Source organism: Choloepus didactylus, chromosome 8 (assembly GCF_015220235.1).
Source record: "Choloepus didactylus isolate mChoDid1 chromosome 8, mChoDid1.pri, whole genome shotgun sequence".
NCBI lineage: Eukaryota > Metazoa > Chordata > Mammalia > Pilosa > Megalonychidae > Choloepus > Choloepus didactylus.
The window spans coordinates 10,266,001-10,290,647 of record NC_051314.1 but is presented as its reverse complement, the minus strand read 5'-3'; the positions used below and the strand labels follow the sequence as shown (position 1 = coordinate 10,290,647).

The 24,647-nt window shown below is 51.1% G+C and overlaps 2 protein-coding genes across 3 annotated transcripts in view; one reads left to right on the top strand and one right to left on the bottom strand.

Moving 5' to 3' along the window:
- Positions 1-15,854, top strand: part of SERHL2 (serine hydrolase like 2) — a 28,186-nt gene extending 12,332 nt beyond the window's left edge. For both annotated transcript variants that reach the window (XM_037846349.1, XM_037846348.1), the window contains 4 exons: positions 3,958-3,992; positions 12,462-12,544; positions 13,300-13,396; positions 14,384-15,854. In XM_037846349.1, coding sequence (XP_037702277.1) covers positions 3,958-3,992; positions 12,462-12,544; positions 13,300-13,396; positions 14,384-14,497 — 329 coding nt within the window. In that variant the 3' untranslated portion in view covers positions 14,498-15,854. The remainder of the gene's footprint in view (positions 1-3,957; positions 3,993-12,461; positions 12,545-13,299; positions 13,397-14,383) is intronic.
- On the bottom strand, positions 13,356-23,374 carry RRP7A (ribosomal RNA processing 7 homolog A). Its single transcript, XM_037846351.1, has 7 exons — positions 23,288-23,374; positions 19,659-19,801; positions 18,523-18,648; positions 17,658-17,775; positions 17,170-17,267; positions 16,578-16,776; positions 13,356-15,245 (listed from the first exon to the last, which is right to left on the bottom strand). The coding sequence occupies exons 1-7, from the start codon at positions 23,358-23,360 to the stop codon at positions 15,160-15,162; spliced, it is 843 nt and encodes a 280-aa protein (XP_037702279.1). The 5' UTR covers positions 23,361-23,374; the 3' UTR covers positions 13,356-15,159.
- Positions 23,375-24,647: the final 1,273 nt, after the last annotated feature.

Here is a 24,647-nt window from a genome sequence, read left to right as displayed (position 1 = left end):
CTTTTGTTACATTAAAGGAAGCATAATACAATGTTTCTGTTAATTATAGTCTCTAGTTTGCATTGATTGTATTTTCCCCCCAATCCCACCCTATTTTTAACACCCTGCAATGCTGACATTCATTTGTTCTACCTCATGTAAAAACGTATTTGTACCTTTTATTACAATTGTTGAGCACTGTAGGTTTCCCTGAGATACACAGTCTCAGTCTTTATCTTTCATCTTTTGTTCTGGTGTTCCACACTGTCCCAACCTTCCTCTTTCAACCATACTCACAGTTACCTTTGTTCAGTGTACTTACATTGCTGTGCTACTATCTCCCAAAATTGTTTTCCAAACCTCTCACTCCTGTCTTTTCCTTTCTGTCTGCAGTGCTTCATTTAGTGTTTTCTGTAGAGCAGGTTTCTTGTTCACAAACTTGGTCATTGTCTGTTTGTCAGAGAATATTTTAAGCTCTCCCTCATATCTGAAGGATAGTTTTGCCAGATATAGGATTCTTGGTTGGTGGTTTTTCTCTTTCAGTATCATAAATATATCACCCCACTTCCTTCTTGCCTGCATGGTTTCTGTTGACAAATCCACACATAGTCTTATCAAGCTTCCTTTGTATGTGATGGATTGCTTTTCTCTTGTTGCTTTCAGGATTCTCTCTTTAACTTTGATATTTGATAATCTGATTATTAAGTGTCTTGGTGTAGGCTTATTCAGATCTATTCTGTTTGGGGTACGCTGCACTTCTTGGATCCATAATTTTATGTCTTTCATAAGAGATGGGAAATTTTCATTGAGTATTTCCTTTGTTATTGCTTCTGCCCCTTTTCCCTTCTCTTCTCCCTCTGGGACACCAATGACACGTAAATTCTTGCTTTTCGTTTTGTCTTTAAGTTCCCAGAGACGTTGCTCATATTTTTCCATTCTTTTCCCTTTCTGTTCTTTTGTGTGTAGGCTTTCAGGTGTCTTGTTCTCCAGTTCCTGAGTGTTTTCTTCTGCCTCTTGAGATCTGCTGTCGTATGTTTCCAGTGTGTCTTTCATCTCTTGTGTTGTGCCTTTCATTTCCATAGATTCTGCCGGTTGGTTTTTTGAACTTTCAGTTTCTACATTATGTACATCCTGTGTTCTCATTATATGGTTCATCTCTTTTGCCATATCTTCCCTAAACTTTTTGAATTCACTTATTATTAATTGTTTCAATTCCTGCCTCACAGTTGAAGTGCAAGTTTGTTTCCCTGACCGGGCTATAACCTCATTTTTCTTGGTGTTGGTTGTAGTTTTCTGTTGTCTAGGCATGGTTTCCTTGGTTACCCCAATCAGGCCTCCCCAGACCAGAATGGGCTAAGGTCCCAGAAGGAAGAAATATTCAGTATCTGGTTTTCCTGAGGGTGTGTCTTAGAAAATTGGTACACCCTCTGATGCCTCTGGTCACTGTGCTTTTCTGCCCAGCAGGTGGTGCCTGTTAGCCTATAATTCTTGACTGGTGTAAGTTCGAATGAAAGGCAGGTAGTAGAGCTGGGCCCCACCCCTTTCCTCTTAGAGAAGATGGACGCCCTAGGGGGGGGTTATTAGCATTTCAGTGGTCTCTCTCTGCCTGTGCTATACCCTTGTCTGGGTCACAGAACTGGGAACTGAAAATGGCCAAGGCTTTCTCCACTGAGTTGAAAACGGAACAGAGCTAGTCTGAGGCGACCCTCCGGCTCTCCAAGGTCAGTCGTCACCCAAAGCCTCTGTCTACTTGTTGGGGATTCGTACCTCATAGTGAGCAGTTCATACTCGCTAGTTAAAACCCCAGTTGGAGCTCAGCTGAGCTATATTCGCTTGCTGGGAGAAAGCTTCTCTCTGGCACCACGAGGCTTTGTAGCTCGGGCTGTTGGGGAGGGGTCTCCCGATATGGATCTGCAGTTTTTACTTACAGATTTTATGCTGTGTTCTCGGGCATTCCTCCCAATTCAAGTTGGTGTATGATGAGTGGACGGTCACGTTTGTCCCCCTGCAGTTATTCTGGATTATTTACTAGTTGTTTCTGGTTTTTCTTTTTAGTTGTTCCAGGGGGACTACTTAGCTTCCACTCCTCTCTATGCCGCCACCTTAGATCCTCCTACTTGTCTGGTTAGCGTTTACTGGGACCTTGCTGTTTAAATGATTGAGGCCTTCCAGTGTGTTTTAATATCTGGTAGGGCATTTACTTTCTGGGTTCTTTTTCAGGGTTTCCCTGCTATTCTCACTTGTTTATTTTTCCATCTGATCTTTAGACTAATCAAGTGTTCCAGTCCACCTCCAAAATCTCATTGGTATATCTATGGATGGTTTAAATAAAAATAACAATAGCAGTAACACCCACCTACTCATCTCCCAGCTAAAATGAAAGACCAGCGCCCACCCCTTTGAATCCCACCCAAGCCCTGCAAACCCCTCCCCTGCACCGTGCCTCCCCCACCCAGAGGTAAACATCTGTTTGTTCACTCAGCAAGAACTTGTTGAGCAGCTGCTGCTTGGTGGATGCATTCTTGGTCCTAGAGACAAGGCTGGGAACAAGAAGCCAAATCCCCTGCCCTCCTGGCAGGCAATAATTACGGAAAGGACATAGGGCATCCGAGAGTGCTAAGCGTTGAGAAAAATCAGGACCGGGCTGGGTGGAGCGTGTGTGATGTTAAAGGAGAGGGGCAGAGAGTCCTCCTGTAAAGGTGGAGTTTGAGCAGAGGCTGGAAGGAAGGGCAGGAGCAGCCGGGTTTTCTCAGCCACTTGAGCGCCCACGGATGCCTTCCAGGACAGCAGATGGGTCCATGTGTCCCCTGGAGTCTCCAGTGAGTGGCATCGCTTTGTCTGCATTATCCGAGCGCTTCTCCCTGGGCACCTGCCGGTGGGCGGTCCACAGAGACGCCAGCAGCTCCTGCCCACTGGCAGAGGGTCCCATGGGACCACACCTCAGCTGACATGTCCAGGCTCCCCCACATTGGTGTCTTCTTTCCTGGGGCGCCCACAACAAAGTGCCACAGAGTCAGGGGCTGAAAACACCCCATTTGGTGTCTCTCAGTCCTGGGGACGAGGTGTTGGAGTCTGTAGGGGAGAGCGTGTCCCAGGCCTCTCCTGGCTGCCGGCCAGGGCTGACCAGCAATCCGGGGCATTTACTCGTCTGTCTGTCTCTGTGTCTAGATTTCCTCTTCCTATTAGGACGCCAGTCATACTAGGTCAAGGGTGACCCCACTCCAGTAGTACCTCATTTTAACCTCCCTAATTCCATCTATAACCCCCCGATTTCCAAATAAGGTCACATTCTGAGGTCCCAGGGTTTAGCACTTCGGCATCTCTTTTTGGGGTCACAGGTTACCCCCTAACATCCAGTAGCTTCCAGAGTTTTGCAGTTACCCACAGAGCTACAGTGGGTGCTCTTTCCATGCCCTCTGGCACCCCATGTGGGTGTCTCCTGCGGGCTCAATGCCCAGCAGTGGGGTTGCTGGGTGCTGATCCTGCCTGGGGAATGCCTGTGCTCCCTGGGCTCACCAGCAGAGAATTTAGCGCCCACCTGAAGCCAGCAGCCACCCTGGTCTTTCCAATCTGCCTCAGTTTCTCTTTGACAAATGGGGTCACAGTGCTTAGTTATTTGCTCCTACCTGGGATTTAAAGAGCTGAAAGGACATTGTAAGGTCAGCAGAGGTGGGGGCTTTGTGATGTCAGTTAGAGTACTTGCTGCCCCCATGGCCCCGTGCGCCCCTACAGAGTGGCCCCGTGGGGCACCCCCATGGACTGCGCCAGCCCGGGCCTGGGTGGCTGCGGTCGAGCTGCGCAGTCTGAGCCCTTCGCAGGGGCACCAGGACCAGGTGAGGACATCAGATGGTTCCGCCGGCTGGAAGGGCCTGGGTGGGGGCGGAGTGGGGTGTCCGGGATGCCGGGCCATGCGCCCTCACCCTGACACCGGCCCTCAGCCCCCAGCCTGAGGCCACCTCTTTGTGCTTCCATCCCCAGGTCTGATGCTGAACAGGGACCGGAGAATCACTTTGGTGAGTGTGGCCGTCTCCTGGGGGGCCCCTTTTAACCCATTAGTGTCCTCAGGGCGAGGGCTGGGGGCAAGCTGGGTGGGGCAGGGGGGCCCAGGGCTTTGCACCAGCTGAGAAATGTGCAAACACCAGGCCGAGCTTCTGCAGAACCCAGAGCGCTTTCCCCAGGTTTGCTCATTTGCCCTGGAGGTTGGTGCTCTTTATCTGCATCTCAGAGGAGGAAACTGAGCCAGAGGGAGGCTGAACGGCTGGCCAAGGTCACAGTCAGCCCCCGAACAATTCAAAGCCCCGCCAGGGCCTCACTGGTGTGCCCAGTGCAAATCACGGAGGCCACCAAGTGCTCAAATGGGTTAGCTGAAAGGAGAGTGGGAGGTCAGGGCTGCAGAACTGGCAGCAGGGGTGGGCAATCGGGGGTCCTTCCAGAGGAGGGGGGACTTGTGCTGGGCCCCAGTGGGTAGGATGGAGGTGTTGAGGGGAAGGTAAGGTGTTCCGGGTGGTGGTAACATCTCAGTCTGTTGAGAGGGAAGTTCCTGATGGAGGGGTCGGTAAGGAAGGTTCTGAAAAACCAGTGGCCAGTCTGAAGGCGTGGAGGTATGACCAGAATGCTTGTCTGCCCCTCGGTGGCTGTGTGACCTCAGGCGAGAAACTTACCCTCTCTGATCTTTGGTTTTCTCTGTTGCCACGTATGCAAAAAGAAAGTTCATTCATGCACTCGTTTGTTGTCCCGGCCCGCGGGACATTCAACGGAGGCTCCGAGTCCTGTGAGGGAGGAATGGTATGGGACAAGAGACGCGAGGAACGACAGCAAGACAGGTTTCTGATCAAGCTGCAAAATTTTATTGAAGACGCAGGGTATATATACTCTAAGGGTGGAAGGAGTGGCTAGTAAGGACGGGTGGCGATCTAGGATTGGCTGCTGCTGTTGCTAGGGCGGATGGCAGATGTAAGGCTAGCACAGGATTGGTAGCTACTGTTGCTGGGGTAGAAGGCAGATTGTAAAGCTAGCACTCTAGGCGCGAATCCTAGGCACGAACGGCTATCACTTCCGTAGAAGGCTGAGGGCAACTTAAGCCGTTATTGCATCAGCCCTAGCGGCCATGTTGCATATCTCCGGCATCGCTGAGGGTGGATTTTATACATGCTACCTTAATCGTCCCCAACAGTTTGTCCCGTGAATGGGCACCTAGAGGTGCCGGCACCTCCTGTGAGAACTGGCTGGGGTCATGGGTGCTCACACAGGGCAGACACCGCAGGTGCCCATGGATGCTGGTGTCACTGGGATTGTTCAAAAACAGTAAAATGCTTTACACACCCCGGACATCGTCAGTAGTGGTGGGGAAGCTCTGGCCTCAGGGAGACACTGAGAGCCGCTGCCAGGGACCAGCCTCCAGAAGGGCTTGCAGCTGGGCAGCAGCCATGGGGCCCGGTCTTGATCCACCCGGGGTTGGTTTCTGAGTGTGGTGCGAGGTAGCGATCACTCGTCGTTTGGTTCCCATAGGGGCATCCGGCTGCTCTAGCACCACTTATTGGGCAGCCCTCCTTCCCCACCGCAGCCCACGCCTAGTGGTTGTCTCCGTGGGTGCTTGCTGATCTTTGGATCGTGAGCTCATTGCCTGGTCGCCATCAGTGGGAGTCCTGGAGGCCCCAGTTGGGAAAGCCTTCCTCCAGAGAGCAGAGAGCCTGCTCCTGCCGGTTCCGCCGGCCAGGACCCAGGTTGTCCCCGTCCTCTCCACTCACAAGTCTCCCTCCCTGGGGTCTGTGCACGGCCAGCCCTGCCCCTCCAGGCTGGTCAGCTCCAAACCCCCACTGTCCTTGAGAGTAGGTTTGGTGGTTGGATGGTTTTTGCAGGGGTTCTGGAGACACCCCTGCCCTCTCCTTCGGGACTGTGCCTCATGCTGTGTGTGGCTGCTGTCTAGTGGGAGGGGCAGTCGGAGCCCTGGTCAGCCATCTGCCTGCAGACAAGACTGCCCGCCCTGGGTCATAAATTGAAAGATATGAGATAACGAATTCCAAATGGGTCTGTGCCTCTTTACTCTGTTCTACTGATCTATTTGTCAGAACCATCCTGTTTAATTCCTATTTCTTTTAATACATTTTTATATTTAGTAGAGCAAGCCCACGCCCCTTTTCTTTCTCAAACGTTCGTTTCCTATTCTGGCTCATTTTCACTTTCAGACGAAGCTTAGAAGTATCAACTTCTGCTGAAAATTCTATTGGGGTTACACTGAATTTGTAGAATACTTGGGGACGGTGTTGTAAAAATTATGAATTGGGATCACCTGCTTTAAAACAAAGGTGCCACCTCAACTTAGTGGGGGCCGGGCAGTTGATTATTCACATAGAAAAGTCTGCCCCGAGCTCCCTGGCTCACAATATGCACAAAGATTAATTCAAAATGGATCACAGATCAAAATGGGAGAGGTGAAACAATAAAGGTTCTAGAAGAAAACATAGGGAATATCTCCATGACCTTGGAGTACACAAAGATTTTAAAAATACAACAACTCACACACACACTTGCATGCCATGAATCAAAGAAAATATTAATAAATAGGGCTTTATTAAAATTTAGTATTTCTGTACATCAAAAGACAATGTTAGGAGGACTGAGGGAAGATGGCAGCATGGGAACCTCCAGGAACCAGTCCCTCCACCAAAACAACTGTTGCACTGGCAGGAACCGTCTGAATCGACTATTTTGAAACTCTGCAGAAGTGGAACACTGTGTAGCACCCAGGCAAGACTCAGAGGAAGAGGCCGGTAAATTGTGGTAAATATTGAAGAATTTCACCCTCCACGAAGTGGCTACGTCCCCCATGCATACAAATTACCTAATCTGACACAAGGAGAAATCGAAAATCTCAGCAGACCTAAAACAAGTAAAGATATTGAATCAGTTATTAAAAACTTCACAACAAAGAAAAGTCAGGGCTGGATGGTTTTACTGCTGGGTTCTACCAAATATTGAAAGAAGAATTAACACCAAACCTTCGCAAACCCTTCCAGAAAATAATAGAAGAGGACGGATTACTTCCTAACTCATTCTGTGAGGCCAGCATTACCCTGAAATCAAAGCCAGAGAAATACAGCACAAGAAACAAAAATTACAGACCAAGATCTCTTATGAATATAGCTTCAAAAATCCACCACAAAATACTGGCAAACTGAATCCAACAATATATTAAAAGAATTATACACCATGACCAAGTGGGGTTTATTCCAGGAATAAAAGGATGGGTCAACATAAGAAAATCAATTAATGTAATACACCACATTAACAGACGAAGAGAAAACATACATGATCATGTCAATTGAGGCAAAAAAGGCATTTGGCAAAATTCAACATCCTTTCATGATAAAAATACTCAGAAAACTAGGACAAGAAGAAAACTTTCTCAACACGATATGTGGGTTTTATAAAAAATCCACAGCAAATATCATGCTCAATGGTGAAAGACTGAAAACTTTCCTCCTAAGATCAGGAACAAGACAAGAATGCCCACTGTCACTACTGTTCTTCAACAATGTACTGAAAATTCTAGTCAGAGCAGTCAGTCAGAAGAAAGAAATGAAAGCATCTAAATGTAAAGGAAGAAATCAAATTATCCCTATTCTTAGATGGTATGGTCCTACATAGAGAAAATCCCAAAGGATCTAAAGCCACTAGAACTAATAAAAGTTCAGCAAAGTTGCAGGTTACAAAATAAACATGCAAAAGTCAGTTAGGTTTCTATATGCCAGTAATGAACAATCTGAAAAGGAAATCAAGGAAACAATTCCATTTACAATAGCATCTAAAAGAATAAAATACCTAGGAAAAATTTAACCACAGAGGTGAAAGATTTGTACACTGAAACTATAAAACATTGCTGAAAGAAATTAACGAAGACCTAAATAAATGGAAAAACATCCTGCATTTGTGGATTGGAAGACTTAATATTGTCAATTCTGCCAAAATGATCTACAAATTCAATGCAATCCCTATCAAAATCCCAGCAGCCATTTATTTATTTATTTATTTATTGCAGAAATGAAAAAGCTGATTCTCAAATTCATATGAAATGGAAGGGGACCCCAAATACCAAAACATTCTTGAAAAAGAACGAAGTTGGGGAGGGGTCAAACTTCCTGATTTCAGAACTTACTACAAACCTACAGTAATTAAAACAGTGTGGTACTGACATAAGGCTAGACGTATAGACCAATGGAATAGAATCAAGAGTCTAGAATTAAATCCACACATTTATGGCCAGTTGATTTTCAGTAATTTTTGGGTGACAAGTCCATTCAATGGGAAAAAAAAGTAGTTTCTTCAACAAATGGTGCTGGGACAACTGGAAATCCACATGCAAAAGAATGAATATGGACTTCTTACCTGTTACCTATACAAAAATTAATTTAAAATGGATCAAAGACCTAAATATAAGACCTAATACTGTAAAACTCTTATAAGAAAACATAGGGAAATATCTTCAGGATATCATAGTAGTCAGTCGATTTTTTAGATTTTACACCAAAAGTGCAAGCAACAAAAGAAAAAATAGATGAAACAGAATTCATCAGAATAAAAAACTCTTGAGCATCAAAGGACATTATCAAGAAAATGAAGACAACCTACAGAATAGGAGAAAATATTTGAAAACCATATATCTGATAAGGGTTTAATATCCAGAATATATAAAGAAATCCCACAACTCAACAACAAAAAGACAAAACAATCCAATTAAAAAGTGGACCAAGAATTTGAATAGACATTTCTCCAAAGAACACATTCAGATGGCCGATACATACATGAAAAGATGCTATTATTAGCCATTAGAGAAATGCAAATTATAACTATAATGAGATACCACTTCCGCCCTCTAAGATGGCCATTATTTTAAAAAACTGAAAAAAAGTGTTGCTAAGGATGTGGAGAACTAGATTCCCTCGTATATTGTTGGTGGGAATGTAAAATGGTGCAGCCAGTGTGGAAAACAATTTGGTGGTTCCTCAGAAAATTAAACAGAATTACCATATGACCTAGTAATTTCACTCCCAGATATATACCCAAAAGAATTTAAGGCAGGGACTTGGACAGATATTTGTACACTAATATTCATTGCAGCATTATTCACAATAGCCAAAAGGTGGAAACAACGCAAGTGTCCATCAACAGATGAATGAATCAACAAAATGTGGTATATCCATACAATATCGGCTATGTAAAAAGAAGTGAAGTGCTGGTACATGCTACAACATGGATGAACCTTGAAGACATAGTGTTGAGTGAAATAAGAAACATAAAAGGAAAAATATGGTATGATTTTTCTTATATGAAGTACTTAGAATAAGCAGATTCATAGAGAAAGTAGCATAGTGCTTACCTAAAGGTGTTGGGGGGAACAGGGAATGAGGACTTATTACTAAATGAATATGAGTTTTGGTTTGGAATGATGAAGAGAGTCTACTGTGAAAATTACATAGTATTGTCGATAAACTTAATGTCAAAGAATTCTTCACTTACAATGGTTAAAATCATTTTTGCTATGCATATTTTATAACAACTAAAATAAGTGAGTTTTAAAAACAAAACAAAACGACAACATTAAGAGAGTGAAAGGCAAGCCACAAAATGAGAGAAGCTATTTGAATGCATAGGTTTGCCACAGGCTTCATATCCAGAATATATATAGAAATCCTATAAATCAATAAGAAAAAGACTGACAACCTCATTTTGAAAAACAGGCAAAAGATTGGAGCCGGCATTTGGTGAAAGAGTCTATGCAAATGGCCAGTATACCTGAAAGGTACTCAGCATATTAGTTATCAGGGAAATGAAAATCAACACCCCACTGAGCCAACTCTGCACCCCCCTGGAATAGCTAAAACTAAAAGGCCTGACACCAGCAGTCTTAGCGAGGATGTGGAGCAAGCAGAAGTCTCACATGCTGCAGGTGGGAGTGTAAAGTGATGCAACCATTTTGGAAAACTGAATGCAAACCCTCTGAACTAGTAACTCCATTCCCAGATCCATGCCCAGCAGAAATGGATGCTGTGCCCACCAAAGACATGTATGGGAAAGTGCACAGCAGCTTTATCCTCAACAGCCGCAAGCTGGGAATAACCTGAAGGTCCACCAACAATAGAATGCATAAATTATCAAGTATTCACAGAATGAAATACTCCACAATATATGAAAAATAAGTATTTCACATGCATTAACTTGGATGAATCTCACAGACACATTTATGAAACAAAAAGCCAGGAACTAAAGAGTACACAAGTGTGATTTCATTTCTATTAAGTTCAAAAACTGGCAGAATTACTCTAGGAGGACAGAGGTCAGAATAGTGGTCTCCTGGGAGAGGGTGGAGTGGCAGGAGCAAGAGGGGTCCTGCTGGGTGCTAGCTGGGTTCCACATCTTGCTCAGGGCAGTGTCACAGGGCTGTATCCATGAGTAAAAGGCCATCAGATCTGTGGGCTTTGCTGTAAGTTATACCTTAATTAAAAAAAAAAAAAAATATGGATCCGGGAATGAAGGTGGACCAGGAAAAGAAGCTAAAAAGAGAGAGATGCAGAGGAAGAGAGAACAAAGAGAAGATAAGGGAGAGAAGGGCACACCCAGCAGCTGACACTCTGCTGACCTTCTGGGCAAAATAGCCTCACGTTGTCGCTTTTCAGGAAACTGCTGCTCAACTCAGGCTCGTTCTGTCCTGTGCAGGCAGGTGTGGAGAGGGTGCTTCTCCATTCTTGCCTTGCAGACCCAGATTTACTCAAGTTGAGACCCCGAATGAGCCAAAGCGCCGCAGTCCTGGCCGGAAATGAGTCACAAAGCAAGGCTGGGAGTGGATGAAAGCGGCCCACGGCCGGGAGCCCAGGCGTGGCTCTGAGAGCCGGCACCACCTCCTGTCACCAAGGCTGCCTGCAACAGTTACTCGGCCTTTCCACCCCCTCCTCCAGAAAGCGCTTCAAATATGGGCCACAAGGCCGGAGCCCAAGCACATTCGGCTCCGGGGCCAGCCATGACGAGGGACCACAGACCCAGGAGCCTGCACAGCAGAATCAAGGTGTCAGGAGGGTTGACCACCCCCCTTCCTGGCTCCTGGTGGTCGTCGGGCGTTGGCATCCTTTGCTGGTGGCTGCGTCGCTCCAGCCCCGCCTCCATCTTCACTGGCCTTTTCCTCTGTGCGTCTCTCCTCGGGTCCTCTTAGAAGGACCTTCTCGTTGGATTGGGGCCCCTGTCAATCCAGGATGAGCTCATCTCTATCCTTACCTTCATTTCATCACCTTGTGAGGGTCCAGGTGGACGTGAATTTTGGGGGGAACGCTATCCAGCTGAGTAAGCCCCCCCAGCGTGGGCACTGACCCAGGTGCTTTGCGGACAGTCTCCCTCGCTCACCTGCTCTCCCTTGCGGGCTCTGCCACCAAAGGAGGCAAGGTGTGGCGTGCCTGGGTCCTCTGCAGATTTTAGTTCCCCTCTTTCCCAAGTTCTCCGGACACTGTGGATCCGTGTTTCTGGAATAGCACCCAAGGTCATTTTAGTCAGGGGAGAGGAAAGTGACTGGGCGAGATTCAAGGCAGAACCAGGGCACCGAGCTTTCGTGGCGACTGGACAGCTGTGTGCGCTCGTGGGAATTCGATCCTCTCCACGACGGTGTGGGGGTGTGGGCTGACCTAAAGAGTCAGTCTCCAATCAGCCCACTCAACACGTGTCTGCTGAGCCCCCCGTTAATGCCACATGCTGGGCGCTGCAGATACAGAAACTGCTGGGCCCCCGCCCTCAGCCTGCAGTCCAGAAGACGTATGGGGGACACCGCACATGCCATTTTACACTCCCTCGAGGCCGCATGGAGAGAGTAAAAACAGATGGAATTAACTGTAATATATTTTAACTCAATAAATCCAAAATGTCATTTCAACATGTAATCAATATAAAAAAATCATCATTGCATTATTCTATTCTTTTTCCATACCAAGTCTCCAAAATCCAGTGCACATTTTACACCCGCGGCTGGCAGTTACCATGCTGGATGGCGCTGACCCAGGCATATTAAACAGTAAATTAATGAGACAGGTGGCGGGCTATGGGACTGTCAGGGAGTGCCGACTGCCCTGTGGCCTAAGCAAAATCTTTCCCATGGGACAGCTTGCACAGACAGGCTCTGCTCCATGAAGAGTCTGGGGCCCAGAGCTGGCTGGTAGCAGGGCAGCCTGTGGACTGGGAAAGGGGACGTGGAGGGGCCTCACCTTGGCCCTAAATCCAGGCCTGGGTGTAGCCCCGGGTCTTCTTTGCATTTAGTTCCCCAGCCACACCTGGTCTAAGGGGGGCTGAAAACTGTCCTGGGCCAGGAAGGAGAACAGATTTGGGAGAAAAGCCCAAGGGGGTAAGAGGCATTTGCTGAGGTGAAGCACCACCCTGCCATGAAGATGGTGTGCAGCCCCAGGAGGGCCGGGTGCCTCGTAGTGCAACCGCGGTCTGTCTCTCTGCAGCCAGAGCACTGCTTTGACTTCATCAGCAGGGAGCTGTTTGCGCATGCCATCAGGAAGCTGCAGGCCCACGTCCTGCACATCAAGTAAGTTAGGCTTCAGTGCCAGGGATCCCCAGGAGGCACCCCTGCATGGAGGCTCCCGTGGCGTGACCTTTCTTGGATGGGAGAGCTTGGGCAGTAGGGGATGGGATGGCTGTGGAGGGCACCACAGGAAGGCAGGGGGCCAGGGGGCCTGCACTGTACCTCCTCCAGCCTGAGCACTGGGCCATGGGGGTGTGGGGGCTGGGGGCCCTGGCTACCCTTTTAGGATCATCTAACCACAAACCCAACACTTCCATAAACCCAACACTTCCATGCAGACATCTTGCTACTACCCCACACCAAACCCAGAGAGCTTAAGAGGGAGCCTGTTTGTGGTAGGGGGACAGATGGGAGCCAAGCCAGGGGTTACATCTCTTATCATGGCTCAGACCCCACTCCATTACAACCATTCTTCTCCATGGCCTTCATGAGGCAAACAATGCCTTTCTGAGGGCACGTTTGTGGCTTGGGTATCGCACAGATGCGGGCAGTGAACCCAGCAAGTGGGTTGGAGCTCGGATGTGAGAGCCCACCCAGGTCCCAGCTCTGCCACCTGCAGGCTGTGCGACTGCACAGGTCCCAGGGTTTCTGGTGGGACACACCAGAAGCACTTGACCAGTGCCTGGCCCTGGGGAGCCTCTTGAGGAGTCTAATCCCAGGCCCAGTCTCTCCCTAGAGGTCCAGGTGCCCAGGGCAGGGCAGAAGGGCATTGCTGGGAGATGGCCCCAAGATAAGCCTGGCTACTTCTTGCTTTCAAGAGCACTCCAAGGGTTTTATAATGTGAGAAGAGTGAATGACAGTGACAAGGAGACCATGCTTTTTCTAATTGGCGTGTTGAAATCTGTCCTAAAAGAGGTAAGTGCACTGGGGGCAGGGGTACAGGAGATGGCATCAGGGTGCCCCCCACCCATCTTCTTTCCTGCACCGGGACCCCTGGCCTGGCCCCAGGTTCAACACTGACCTGGTATGGGATCAAGAGACCCCAGGAGCTACCAAGCTTTACCTCCCCCCCTGGGTCAGGCCCTGTTGCCCCTGGGTCACATGTAAACCAGATCACAGGGAATGGAATCTCCCTGTGATACATAGACCCCAGAGCCAACACTAACCCAGCCAGAGGTGGTCCCTCATAGCTGATCCCCCTGCTGCCTCACGATCCCTGTAGGTAACCAGTACCATGGGGGTGTGGGGGCTGGGGGCCCTGGCTACCCTTTTAGGATCATCTAACCATAAACCCAACACTTCCATGCAGACATCTTGCTACTACCCCACACCAAACCCAGAGAGCTTAAGAGGGAGCCTGTTTGTGGTAGGGGGACAGATGGGAGCCAAGCCAGGTGGAGTTCTCCCCCAGGCAGCAGCAGGCTGGCAAGCCGGCTTGCCCTCCCGAGGCCTGAGGTCCCACCCTGTACTCCTTTCAAGGGGGCCTGATATCGACAATCAGAATTAGGAGCCCAGACTGCTGACCCCTCCCATGTTGAGGCTAGGCTGGCACCATATTCTCCAACCCCACCCAGCCTCACTTTACAGCCTTCAGCCCAGAAAGGCCCAGAACCCCTGCTGAGGCCTTGCCTAGAGGCCTGCGTTTGGGAACAGTCGTCCTAGTTGGGCCTTTGTCACTGGCTCAGAGATGGGGCCTGACTGGAGGACAAGCCAGGCATGTGGGGAAAAGCATGTCAGCCGCTGCCCCAAAGCTCGGCCTGGGGGGTGCTTGTGAACCACTGGGAGGTGGCTGGCCCTGGGAGGACATGGTGTTCTCTGTGGGGGCTCGGGATACTCCCCTAGGCTGGGGAGGGGACAGTGCCCTCCCTGAGGCCCACTCCCCATGCTGCCCCCCCTCTCCAGCAGTACCAGTTTGTGGAAGTCCCCGGCAATCACTACATCCACATGAACAAGGCCCACCACGTGGCCCCTATCATCAGCGCCTTCTTACAGAGCCAGGAGAGTCCGGGCTCCTAACTCGCAAGCCTGCAGCAAAGCCAGGTGCCCAGGACAGGCAGAGGATCCGGCAGTCGCAGGAGGTGGCTGAGATTCTGGGTGACTTCACGGGGCAGGCAGTGCCTGGATGTGGGAGTTGCTTGTTCTGTGGCTGATAATCTGATGTGAGCTGGCAGTGCTGGCACAGGAGGGCTACAGCCCAGGGACTTCGGTAGTCAGTTGAAAAATAGAACGTACTGCTTCTGAGGCTGTTTCACTGCCAGCCAGGCTCTTCCATTGAGGGAAAGGGGAGAATATCACAGATACTTCCAGTTTCCCTCTGACCGATCCCCGTGCGAGGAGAGGCTCCAGACAAGCTGAGAATGAGGCCAGGCAAGGGAAGGAGCCGCTTCCTGGGCAGGAGGCTTCCTGAGGGCCACCTCCGCACCCTAGGGAGGCCCTGCCAGCACTGGGCCCCTTGTGCCCGAAGCACAAAAACCAAGGGTGACAGTGTCCTTTGCCCCCAGCCCATGTGGCCTCAGAGACGGGGCTGTTCAGCCCGGGGGCCCTCAGCACGGTGTCCACTCGCCAGGGCACACCTGCCCAGGGGCGAGCAGCTCAGGCTCTGCCGGGCCTCGTCTGCCCACTGGCCTGGCTCCCCTACTTGTTCCCTCCCCTCTCCCTGGGGCCACAGGCAGGACAGCTCAGTAGGGCCGGAATTTGCGCTGGGCCCGCATCAGTTCAATCCTCTGCTTGTCCTCCTCGAACTTCTTGCGCAATTGTGCAAGATCTGCGGGCGTGAGGGAACACACAGGGTCAGCTGAGACAGCACATCCACTTACAGTGTGAAGTTCGCCCTGCTGCCACCCTGCCGCCCCCCTCAGCACAAGCTTCCCCATTCCCAGCTCAGGGAGCGTCTTCTCCCCTCTGGCTGTTTTGGGGAAATACTCCAGGTACTGCAAGGAAACGGAATTAGACTGCAGACAAGGAGAGGAGGCTGGGAGGCTCTTGTGGGAGAAGACAGCATGCTTGAGTTCTGAGACAGAAAATTCACCAGGAAAGGGAAAAAATACACAGAAAGAAAGAAGCACTTGTTCCCTTACCCAAGATGAAGGAAGAAGGCTCTGGGGGGGTCCCAGGGGACCTCCCTGGGGCACACATCCCCACCCCCCATCCCTACTGCCTCAGCAATCCCTGGACAAGTCCTCCCTGGAGGACCTTGAAAAAGAGGGAAGAGACCCCAGTCCAGGAGCCCAAGAACCAGGCTGAGGCTCTGGTCACAGAACAACCCATGTCAGGGGCACTTGGGGGTCCGGAGCCCAGGGAGGCTCATGAGGAACTGCCTCCAGGTAAGCCCAGGACCTAGAGAGAGGGCACAAGGAGCAGAGGCGAGGACGAGGGTGGGCAGGGTGTGGGGAGGACTGTCAGCAGACAAGAGAGCAGGGAGACCGCGGGCGTCAGGGCCTGCTCAGAGCCCTCCACCCCGTGCTAGGTTGGAGCATCTAAGCCCGTGGGGCAGCTTCCTGCAGCGGGGCCTGGATCTCAGCATCGTTGCCTGGAAGAGTGGAGGTGGGGGCTCACAGGAGGGAGCGCTCTCCACAGGGCGGCCTCAACACACACACACACACCCCCCACTGGTGAGCACACACATGCACACACACAGCTGAGCAGCAGCCCTCTGCCCCTGGTGAGCAGCTGAGCTCCTCCCCGGGCTCCTGGCTGGAGGTGCAGATTCCAGCACTAACCCCTCAGGGGACTTGGGGGTGGGTGCACCATCCCGGTTGCCTCTGCAGGCTCTAAGTAACCCAGGGGCCCTCCGGGGAGTGACAGGGGATCACCCCCCGGGGAAGCTGTTAGGCTGGGAACCTAACCCTGAGTCTGTTGGGAGGCCTGTGCCACAGGACATCCCCTCAGGGGCCGCTGCCCCAGCGTCCATGCTCTGGAGCCCTGTGAACCCTGCACTCTGCCTGAGGCTGGCCCTCCACACCAGACCCCAACTTCGCCCGCAAGTGACACCCCAGCAAGCCTCACTACACAGGTGCCACCCCCACAGAGCCAGCCACTTGGGCTGGACACCGAGGCAGTGGGGTCAACGGCAGGGCTTTGGGGTGCAGTTGCTTACGCTCCATCTTGGTCTCGCGGTGCTGCCAGGCATAGAAGTTGAGCAGCTCCTTGCGGGCGCGCTTCCTCTTCTCCCTCTCCAGCACCCGCAGGCTGGCCGCCTCTGTCCGGGGCAGCACGGGCCGCCGGCCGCGGCGGGTCACCTTCACCCAGCCCTCCTCATCAGGGACGCCCTCCTCCTCCTTGGCCTTAGTCTCCTCCTGCAAGGAACACAAGCCTGCTGATGGGCAGGCCCCCCACCCGGGAGCCGCCACTTCCTCCCCTCCAGGCTCTCTTCCCTCCTGCACAGGCTGAGCCTCCCTGGACCCCCACTCTGGGCGCACAGACACCTGCTGCCCCCTCCTCCCCCCACACAGACGCACTAGCACTGCCTCGTCCTCCACACTCCGTCCTCCACACTCCGGCCGTTTGTTCCCCAGAGACGATTTGGAGTGCTGATGCCATCCCACCAGGTGGCCCAGGGTTCAGCAGGTCAAGAGGGTACCTGAGCTGGGCTCCACAAGGGCCCACCCCTCCCCTGGGGACCACATCACGACACCTGGTGGCACCTGCCCCACTGCCATGCCAGGAGGCCGGGTTCCAAAAGCTCCTACCTCAGCCACCTTCTTGTCATATGCCTCCATGAACGTGTCCACTTCAACCCTCAGGGCCTCGGGGTCCAGCACCGAGTCTGCATAGTCACTGATCCACTCTGAGGGAGGAGGGAGCCAGGGGAGGTGGGGCATCCTCAGGCCCCAACCAGGGCCCCACCCCAGGACCTGCCACCAGACAGGGTCTCCTTACGTGGGGCTGCAGGGGCTTCCTTCTTGTTGGTAAGGAGGATTCTAGGGGTGGGAAGCTGAGCCTTCACCTCCCCACATCCCACAGGCCTGAGCCACTTGGTGCCAAAGGCTCAGGCCAGGGTTTCCCTGACACATCCCAGACCCAGCCTGGCAGGCCAGCTGTATGCCCGCTAAGGCCTCCCAGGTGCCACTCACAAGAAGTGGACATGGCTTGTGGCATTCTCAGAGACTTCCCTGAAAGCTTCTGCACAAACCCCAGGCCCAAGAAGGAGGCAACAGCCGCTGCCAGTGGTACTGACTGTGAACACCAGTCTTCACAGGGTGACTCTCTGTCGAGACCAGCAAAGGGCCCTTCAGGGCCAAAGCAGCCATCACTCCACCGGCCTTCTGGAACACCACGTAGGCTACCCGGAACCCCTGGGGGAGTGAGACAGAGTGTGGGCAGCTTCACAATCCTCTCTGCCATCCCTAAGCCATGCCTGCCCACACCCTACCCTGTCGCTGGAGCAGGGCAGACAGTGCAGAGCTGTTCCTGAACCCTGAAGATAATCAGGTCACTCCAGAACCCCTCAAGCGAGACAGCCACTTTCTTAGTTATCTGACTGCTGCGAGAAGTGGCATCTGCTCCCACCTCTTCCCCGAGGAGGTGTGAGGTGCAGAAGGAACTTTCTTCTGGGAGGGGCGGGACTCAATGAAAGGGTGCCCTGCTCACCCTGGACGGGGACGGGATGGAAAGATCAGGCTTCCCGGGAGCCAGGGACCAGGAGTGGACAGGCAGGGCACATGCTCTCGTTCAGAGTCCACTGTGCCAGGGAGGGCCAAAGGACATGGGCAAGTGCCACGGCCAGTGCTCCTGAGGACCAAGGCCACTGCGCCTGAGGGAGGATCTACTCCGTGGGGAAGTGGTCTGCACTTTACACAGCATGATGGAAAAAGCCAGACAGGAAGTTAATGGATGTGGCAAATTCAGGAAAAGAAGTAGAAGCTGTTTGATGTGACAGCCCCACCCCCACCCCCCAACCCGAGACCCTCCACAAACACCCAAGGCTGCGGGGAGTGCTCTGCCAACCCCACCACCAACCCCTCACACCCCCCTGCACACTCTGAGGACCCTGCCCACACCCCCCACACCCCCACTGAGAGCCCAGGTCCCCGGAGGCTCACCGGAACAGGCTTTGGGTGGAAAAATGTCGACTTTGGCTCCTCTGGGCCCTCGGCAAGGACAGGCTTCTCCTGCAACTCCAGGGACTGGATGTGGCCACAAGGGGAGAGCAGGCGGGACAGGCCCTCCTGTGCGGCCCAGAGCACAGTGTGAGGACCTGCGGGGTCTTCCCGGAGCCCACCCAACCAGGGCCGCGCAGGAAGGCCAGGGCCAGCTGCTGCCGCCTCTCACCTGCACCCTCCCCACAGCACAGAGCAGCGTCCCGCTCCTGCTCCCTCACGGGCACCCAGACAATAAGCCTGTGAGTTTTGATGTAAAAAGCTGGAGGACAGGCCACACCCCCAGGGGAGGAGCGAGCTCAGAGGGGGAGCAAGCGCCCACTGGACCCAGCTGTGGCCTCTGGGGCTCCATGCAAGGGCCCTGGTCCCATCAGGGGCCCACGGTGTGCTGGTTTGTTCCTGAAAGGGATTCCTCATTTGAGAGGCCATTTTGCTGAAAGATCAGACTTTCCCTATCAATTTCTCTGGGTGAATGAACCCTAAATGAGGATTAGGTTTTAAATGGAAGGGAGGAAGGAAAGAAAGAAAGGAAGAAAAAAAGAGAGAAAGAATAGGTAGGGACATTTTTGGTGTTATTCTGATTTGGGGGGACATCCAATTAAGTTTTATAGCCTGAATCAGCCATCTAAAAACAGAGTTAAATCTCTGCTGTTAGAATCAGCTTGGGGGGCATTTCTGGGGTACAGGTGATGTTTTGCTTCTCAATCTGGGTGCTGATTAGTGAGTCTGCTGGGTTTGTGAACCGCGGCATGCCCTTGGCCCACGATCCATGCCCTTCCTGAACGTACACGACACTCAAATAAAAGCAAAAATGTGGTCCCTCTCCTTGTGCTCCTCTCTCTTTCTTTAACTTCAGAAGAATTTTTTAGAGCTTTTTAAAAAGTACCTAGATTCCAGCAGTTCCCTTAGTTCCTTCTAGCTTGTTTTGTTCTTCTGTAAATTGACACGGCACTTACTGAATTTAAAAGCTTTTGTGCTTCTGTTAGTTACTCCCATCGTACCACAAAGGACTTGGTGGGGGCCCCTTGAGAGCCAAAGGCCCCCCCAAGCCCACAAGCCCCTCCCAGAGGCCGCCTCACCTCAGTGCAGTAGGGGGGCACATTGAGAACAAAAAGGGTCCGCTTCGGAGGCCACGCAGACTTGGTGCCTTCTCGGACTCTGTGCTCTCTCACGTAGAGGTGATGACAGGCCTGCTGCTTCTCAGAGAACTTGACTGGAACGGCTGAAAGGGTAATGGGGCAGGGGAGGGGCGGCGTGAGCGTCAGGTTCAGGCCACACAGGGGCCCACAGGAGACACCCTCAGCACAGCCAGCTGGGCCTTCACACAAATCCTCTCTCCATGTCCCTTTCTATTCCATCTGTCCATCTGTCTGGCCATCCACTGTACACTAAGCCTTTCCCCCAGGCAAGGGCTGTGTAGTGTGCTGGGGCTATGAGAGTGGATGGACAGTCTCCTGAGCTGGTAGGGAGAGGGAAACCATAGGTAGGCAAGTATTACAGGTGGGGAGCACTAGGAGGGGGAGGCTCAAACCATCCCCCCAGTGGCTCCTCTGCTCTTGGGGTGAACACCAGAATCACTGGAAGTCCTACATGACCTCACCTCTGCCCGCCTCTGGGCCGCTTCCCACACCATCCTCCCTGGCTCTCCGCACACCAGCCACGCTGGCCTCCTCTCTCTCTTCCTCCAATAAGCCCTCCTTCCTTCTTCCTCCTCCTGGACCTCGCACATGCTGTTCCCTCTGCCTGGCACAACCACCCTCTTCCCTCCACACGTTCTTCAGGGTTTAGCTCAAACTTCACTTCCTCAGGAAAGCCTTACCTGTCACCCCCGCCCCTCGTACCAGGTTAGAGCCACCTGCTCCGTGCCTCACAGCTCCCCCACAGTCAGGAAGTTACATTTGTGTGTTTATTTGGTTAATTGTGGCATTCCCACAAAATTATAATCCTCGTAGAGTTAGGAAGTGTTTGTTGGGGTTACAGTTGCAGTGCCTGCACTCAGGATACTTACATTGTAATGGGGAGGAGAAGGGGAACAAATAAGCATTTAACAAGGTGGTATCAAATATAAGCTGTAAATTAAACACGCAGGGAGAGGTTAGTCTAGGGTGATGGGCGGAGGAGCAGAGACCTTCTTAAGACAGACCTTACGTTGGCCTCTTTGAGGGAGGGACATTAAAATCAGGCCCATCGAGAAAGCCAGGAACTGCATGGACTGGACACCGCAGAGCAATCTGACTCTGGGCATACTTCATACAACACTCATGAAGACGTGGAACTGCTGAGATCAGCAAAATCTTTGATTTAGGAAAAAAAAAAGTTAAAAAAAAAAAAAATAAACAAGGAAAAAAATATGCAGAGCCCGCTTGAGGAGCTGGTGGAGAATGCAGGGGTATTGGCCTGCCCCACCTCGATGGTTGCTAACAAGCCCACAGACAGGGGACTGGTGGTTTGATGGGTTGAGCCCTCTACCACGGGATTTGCCCTTGGGAAGACGGTTGCTGCAAAGGAGAGGCTAGGCCTCCCTATAATTGTGCCTAAAAGCCTCCTCCCAAATGCCTCTTTGTTGCTCAGATGTGGCCCTCTCTCTCTAGCTAAGCCAACTTGAAAGGTGAAATCACTGCCCTCCCCCCTACGTGGGATCAGACACCCAGGGGAGTGAATCTCCCTGGCAACGTGGAATATGACTCCCGGGGAGGAATGTAGACCTGGCATCGTGGGACGGAAAACATCTTCTTGACCAAAAGGGGGATGTGAAAGGAAATGAAATAAGCTTCAGTGGCAGAGAGATTCCAAAAGGAGCGGAGAGGTCACTCTGGTGGGCACTCTTATGCACAATGTAGACAACCCTTTTTAGGTTCTAATGTATTGGGGTAGCTGGTGGTAGATACCTGAAACTATCAAACCACAACCCAGAACCCATGAATCTTGAAGACAATTGTATAAAAATGTGGCTTATGAGGGGGGACAGTGGGATTGGGGGTGCCATGGGGATCACACTCCCCTTTGTCTAGTTTGTGGATGGATGAGTGGAAAGGTGGGGGAAGGAAACAAACAAACAGACAAGGGCGCCCAGTGTTCTTTTTTACTTTAGTTGCTCTTTTTCACTTTAATTATTATTCTGGTTATTTTTGTGTGTGTGGTAAGGAGGGTGTCGGGGATTGATTTTGGTGATGAATGTACAACTACGTAATTGTACTGTGAACAACTGAATGTACGATTTGTTTTGCATGACTGCGTGGTATGTGAATATATCTCAGTAAAATGAATATTAAAAAAAGGGTTATGCATGTTTTAAAAAGTTTGGAAACCATTATTTAGTAAATTCATGCTTCACTGCACTACAAATGGATATATAGTAATTTAATTCACCTGCATTTTAATTATTTGCTTTAAACAATGGTTACTGCTCATTAATCATTTTTAAATTTGTTTGTATCCTAAAACCATAACTAGCCTTTTGTATATTATATAAATACACAAGGGGTAGAAAAGCTGTATTTGCTGTAAATTAAACATGTTTATTTTTCCTGGGGGAAAAAAAAAACCCAGGCCCATCAACATGAACAGGTTAGGGTGGTCACGGCCTAGATATCCCTAAAGACTGGGAAAGTAATTAAACTAGAGGACAGGGTAGCAACAGACAAGATGGAATTTAACAAAGGATTATGAATACTGAATCTCTATATAAACTTATTTTTCTTAGTTGCTAGGATATTAGAATAGCTAGAAGGAAAGAACTGAAATGGTGGAACTGTAACCCATAGCATCCTTTGAAATTTGTTCTGTATATCTGTTAACTGCAATTTGAAAGCTATCACCTTTTTGTATATATACATCACAATAGGAAATAGGTGAAACTGTGGAACTATAACCCATAATATTCTTTGAAATTTGCTATTTGTTAAATTGCACTTGGAAAATTATCACTTCTATGTATATACATTATATTCTACAATAAAAATACATTAAAAAAAAAAAAACAAAAAAAAAACAGGCCCAGAATGACAAGAAACCTGGCAACAGTCAGGGACAGCGCTGTTTCAGGAAGAAAGCATAGCAAGTGCAAAAACCCCGCGGCTAGAAGGAGCTTGCTGCTTCAGAGGAACAGAAAGAGGCTGGAGCTTTATAAAGAAGGAAGAGCAATAGAAGATGAGGGCTGAGACATCAGCAAGCACCAGAACATGTGGGGACAAGGAAGAAAAACTAGAAAGAACATTCTGGCATCTGGGAGAAGAGAAAGCAGGCGCAAGAGTAGAAACAAAGGAACCAATTAAGAGTAAGGTAATTGACAGCACAGCTGAGAGCAGATGGAGATGGTGAGGAGAAGCGGATGGGCTCACCTGGGGGGAAGGAGGGCGGGCTTGGGGGTAACAAGCAGGGGAAGTGTGCAGAGAGATGAGCTCGCCCCAGTGGGAACAGACAGGCACATCGGGAAGCAGGGAGACGGACTCGCCCGGAGGTGGCCAGAGATGGGTCCGCCCCACGGTAGGATGGAAGGATACAGACACTTCCCAGGAGCAGTGTAAACGGCGACAGGCTAGTCCCGGGAGAGTGGGGACAGACTGAAGAAGGGCGACGCGCGGATCCTGGGCGTCCTGGGGAATGCACGACAAGCCGAAACCCAGGTTTCACGTCCACCCGCGTAGCCGCTCCCGGGGTCCCCGGTCGCTCCCGACCACCCCCGACCGCCGACCCCGAGACCTCTCACCTGAGTAGCCCGGCGGGCTCGGGATCGCCTCCTCGGAGGCCCGCGCCGCACGCTTCCTCCTGCGCGCCACCATCTTGCCGACCAGAAGCCGCGGGGGCCGCTGGGAACTGTATGGCGGCGCTGGCAGCGGGCGCGTTTCCATGACGACGGCGCCGCGTAGGCGTCACGCTCCCGCAGTTCTGAGTCCGCCTCTCCGCCCTCCGCGGTCCCGGGTCCAGCCTTCATTTGCTCGAAATAAAGTCCGCCCGTGAATGTGGGAGGAAATGTCCACGTTGGCGGGGCCCTTTCACGGGTCTTTCGTTCATTCATTCATTCACGTTAATTCACTCCACAAGTACCGGTGAGTCCTCCAGGCCCTGTCCGGAGCCCTAGGGATAGCGCAGTGAACAAAATCCTGTCTTCACGGCATTTATTCTCCAATGAGGAAGAGAGATAATAAACACGTAAAGAAGCAAATTATAAAGCCTATGTATTAGTGGCAACTGCTGAAGAGAAAAATGAGGAAAGTGGGGCGTGGGGGGTGCAATTTTAAATAGGGTGAGGTCCTCATGGAGGTGACGCAAAGCGCTCAGGTATGTAGGAGAAGAGTATTCTGGGCCGCGGGAGTGGCAGGTGCACAGGCCCTGAGGCTGGAGCCTGCCCGGTGTGGAGAGAAACAGCAAGCAGTGGGGGTGGCTGTGCACAGGAGGCCAGAGGAGGCATCAGGGGAAGGCGGTGGGGGGAGAGGATTGGCAGATCCCCTGCGATCGGGTAGATCACCAGAGGCACCTTAGCTATTCCTCTGAATGTGATGGAGGCCGCTGTGGGATTTTGAGCAGAGAGGAGTGATGTGTAAGCAGTATCACACTATCTGCTGTATGGCAATTAGACCATGGGAGGGCATGGGCGGCAAGGCTGTACCTCCCTTCTGCAGCCCTGGCCGCAGACGACAACCACACTGAGCTCTCCGTGGTGCCAGTGCCCCTTGCGGTGCATTCATTACTACTTTCGTGAAGGAAGCTTCCCATGGGCCCTCAAGGGGGCACAATCCCCTGGGTTCTCTCATCTTACGTGATAAATCTCTGTGGCACGTCCACCTCTCTGAGTCTTTGGCCCCTTCCTTGATACCCTGCTGAGATCGTTCTGTTATCTCTGTCTCACTCGCTGAGGACCACTGTTTCTTCACACTTCAAGGAGACTTCTCAGTAGCAGAACGGGACTGGTCCCAGGTGTTCTTGCCAGAATGTTATGCCCCAAGTCACGGGACAGTGGGTCCATATCTATAAACTCTTCCTTACCCCACTTTATATTCTACTCTCTCCACTCCAACACCTTCAGATCATTCTCAGGCACGTTTTCCTTATTCCTGCTGGTATACACT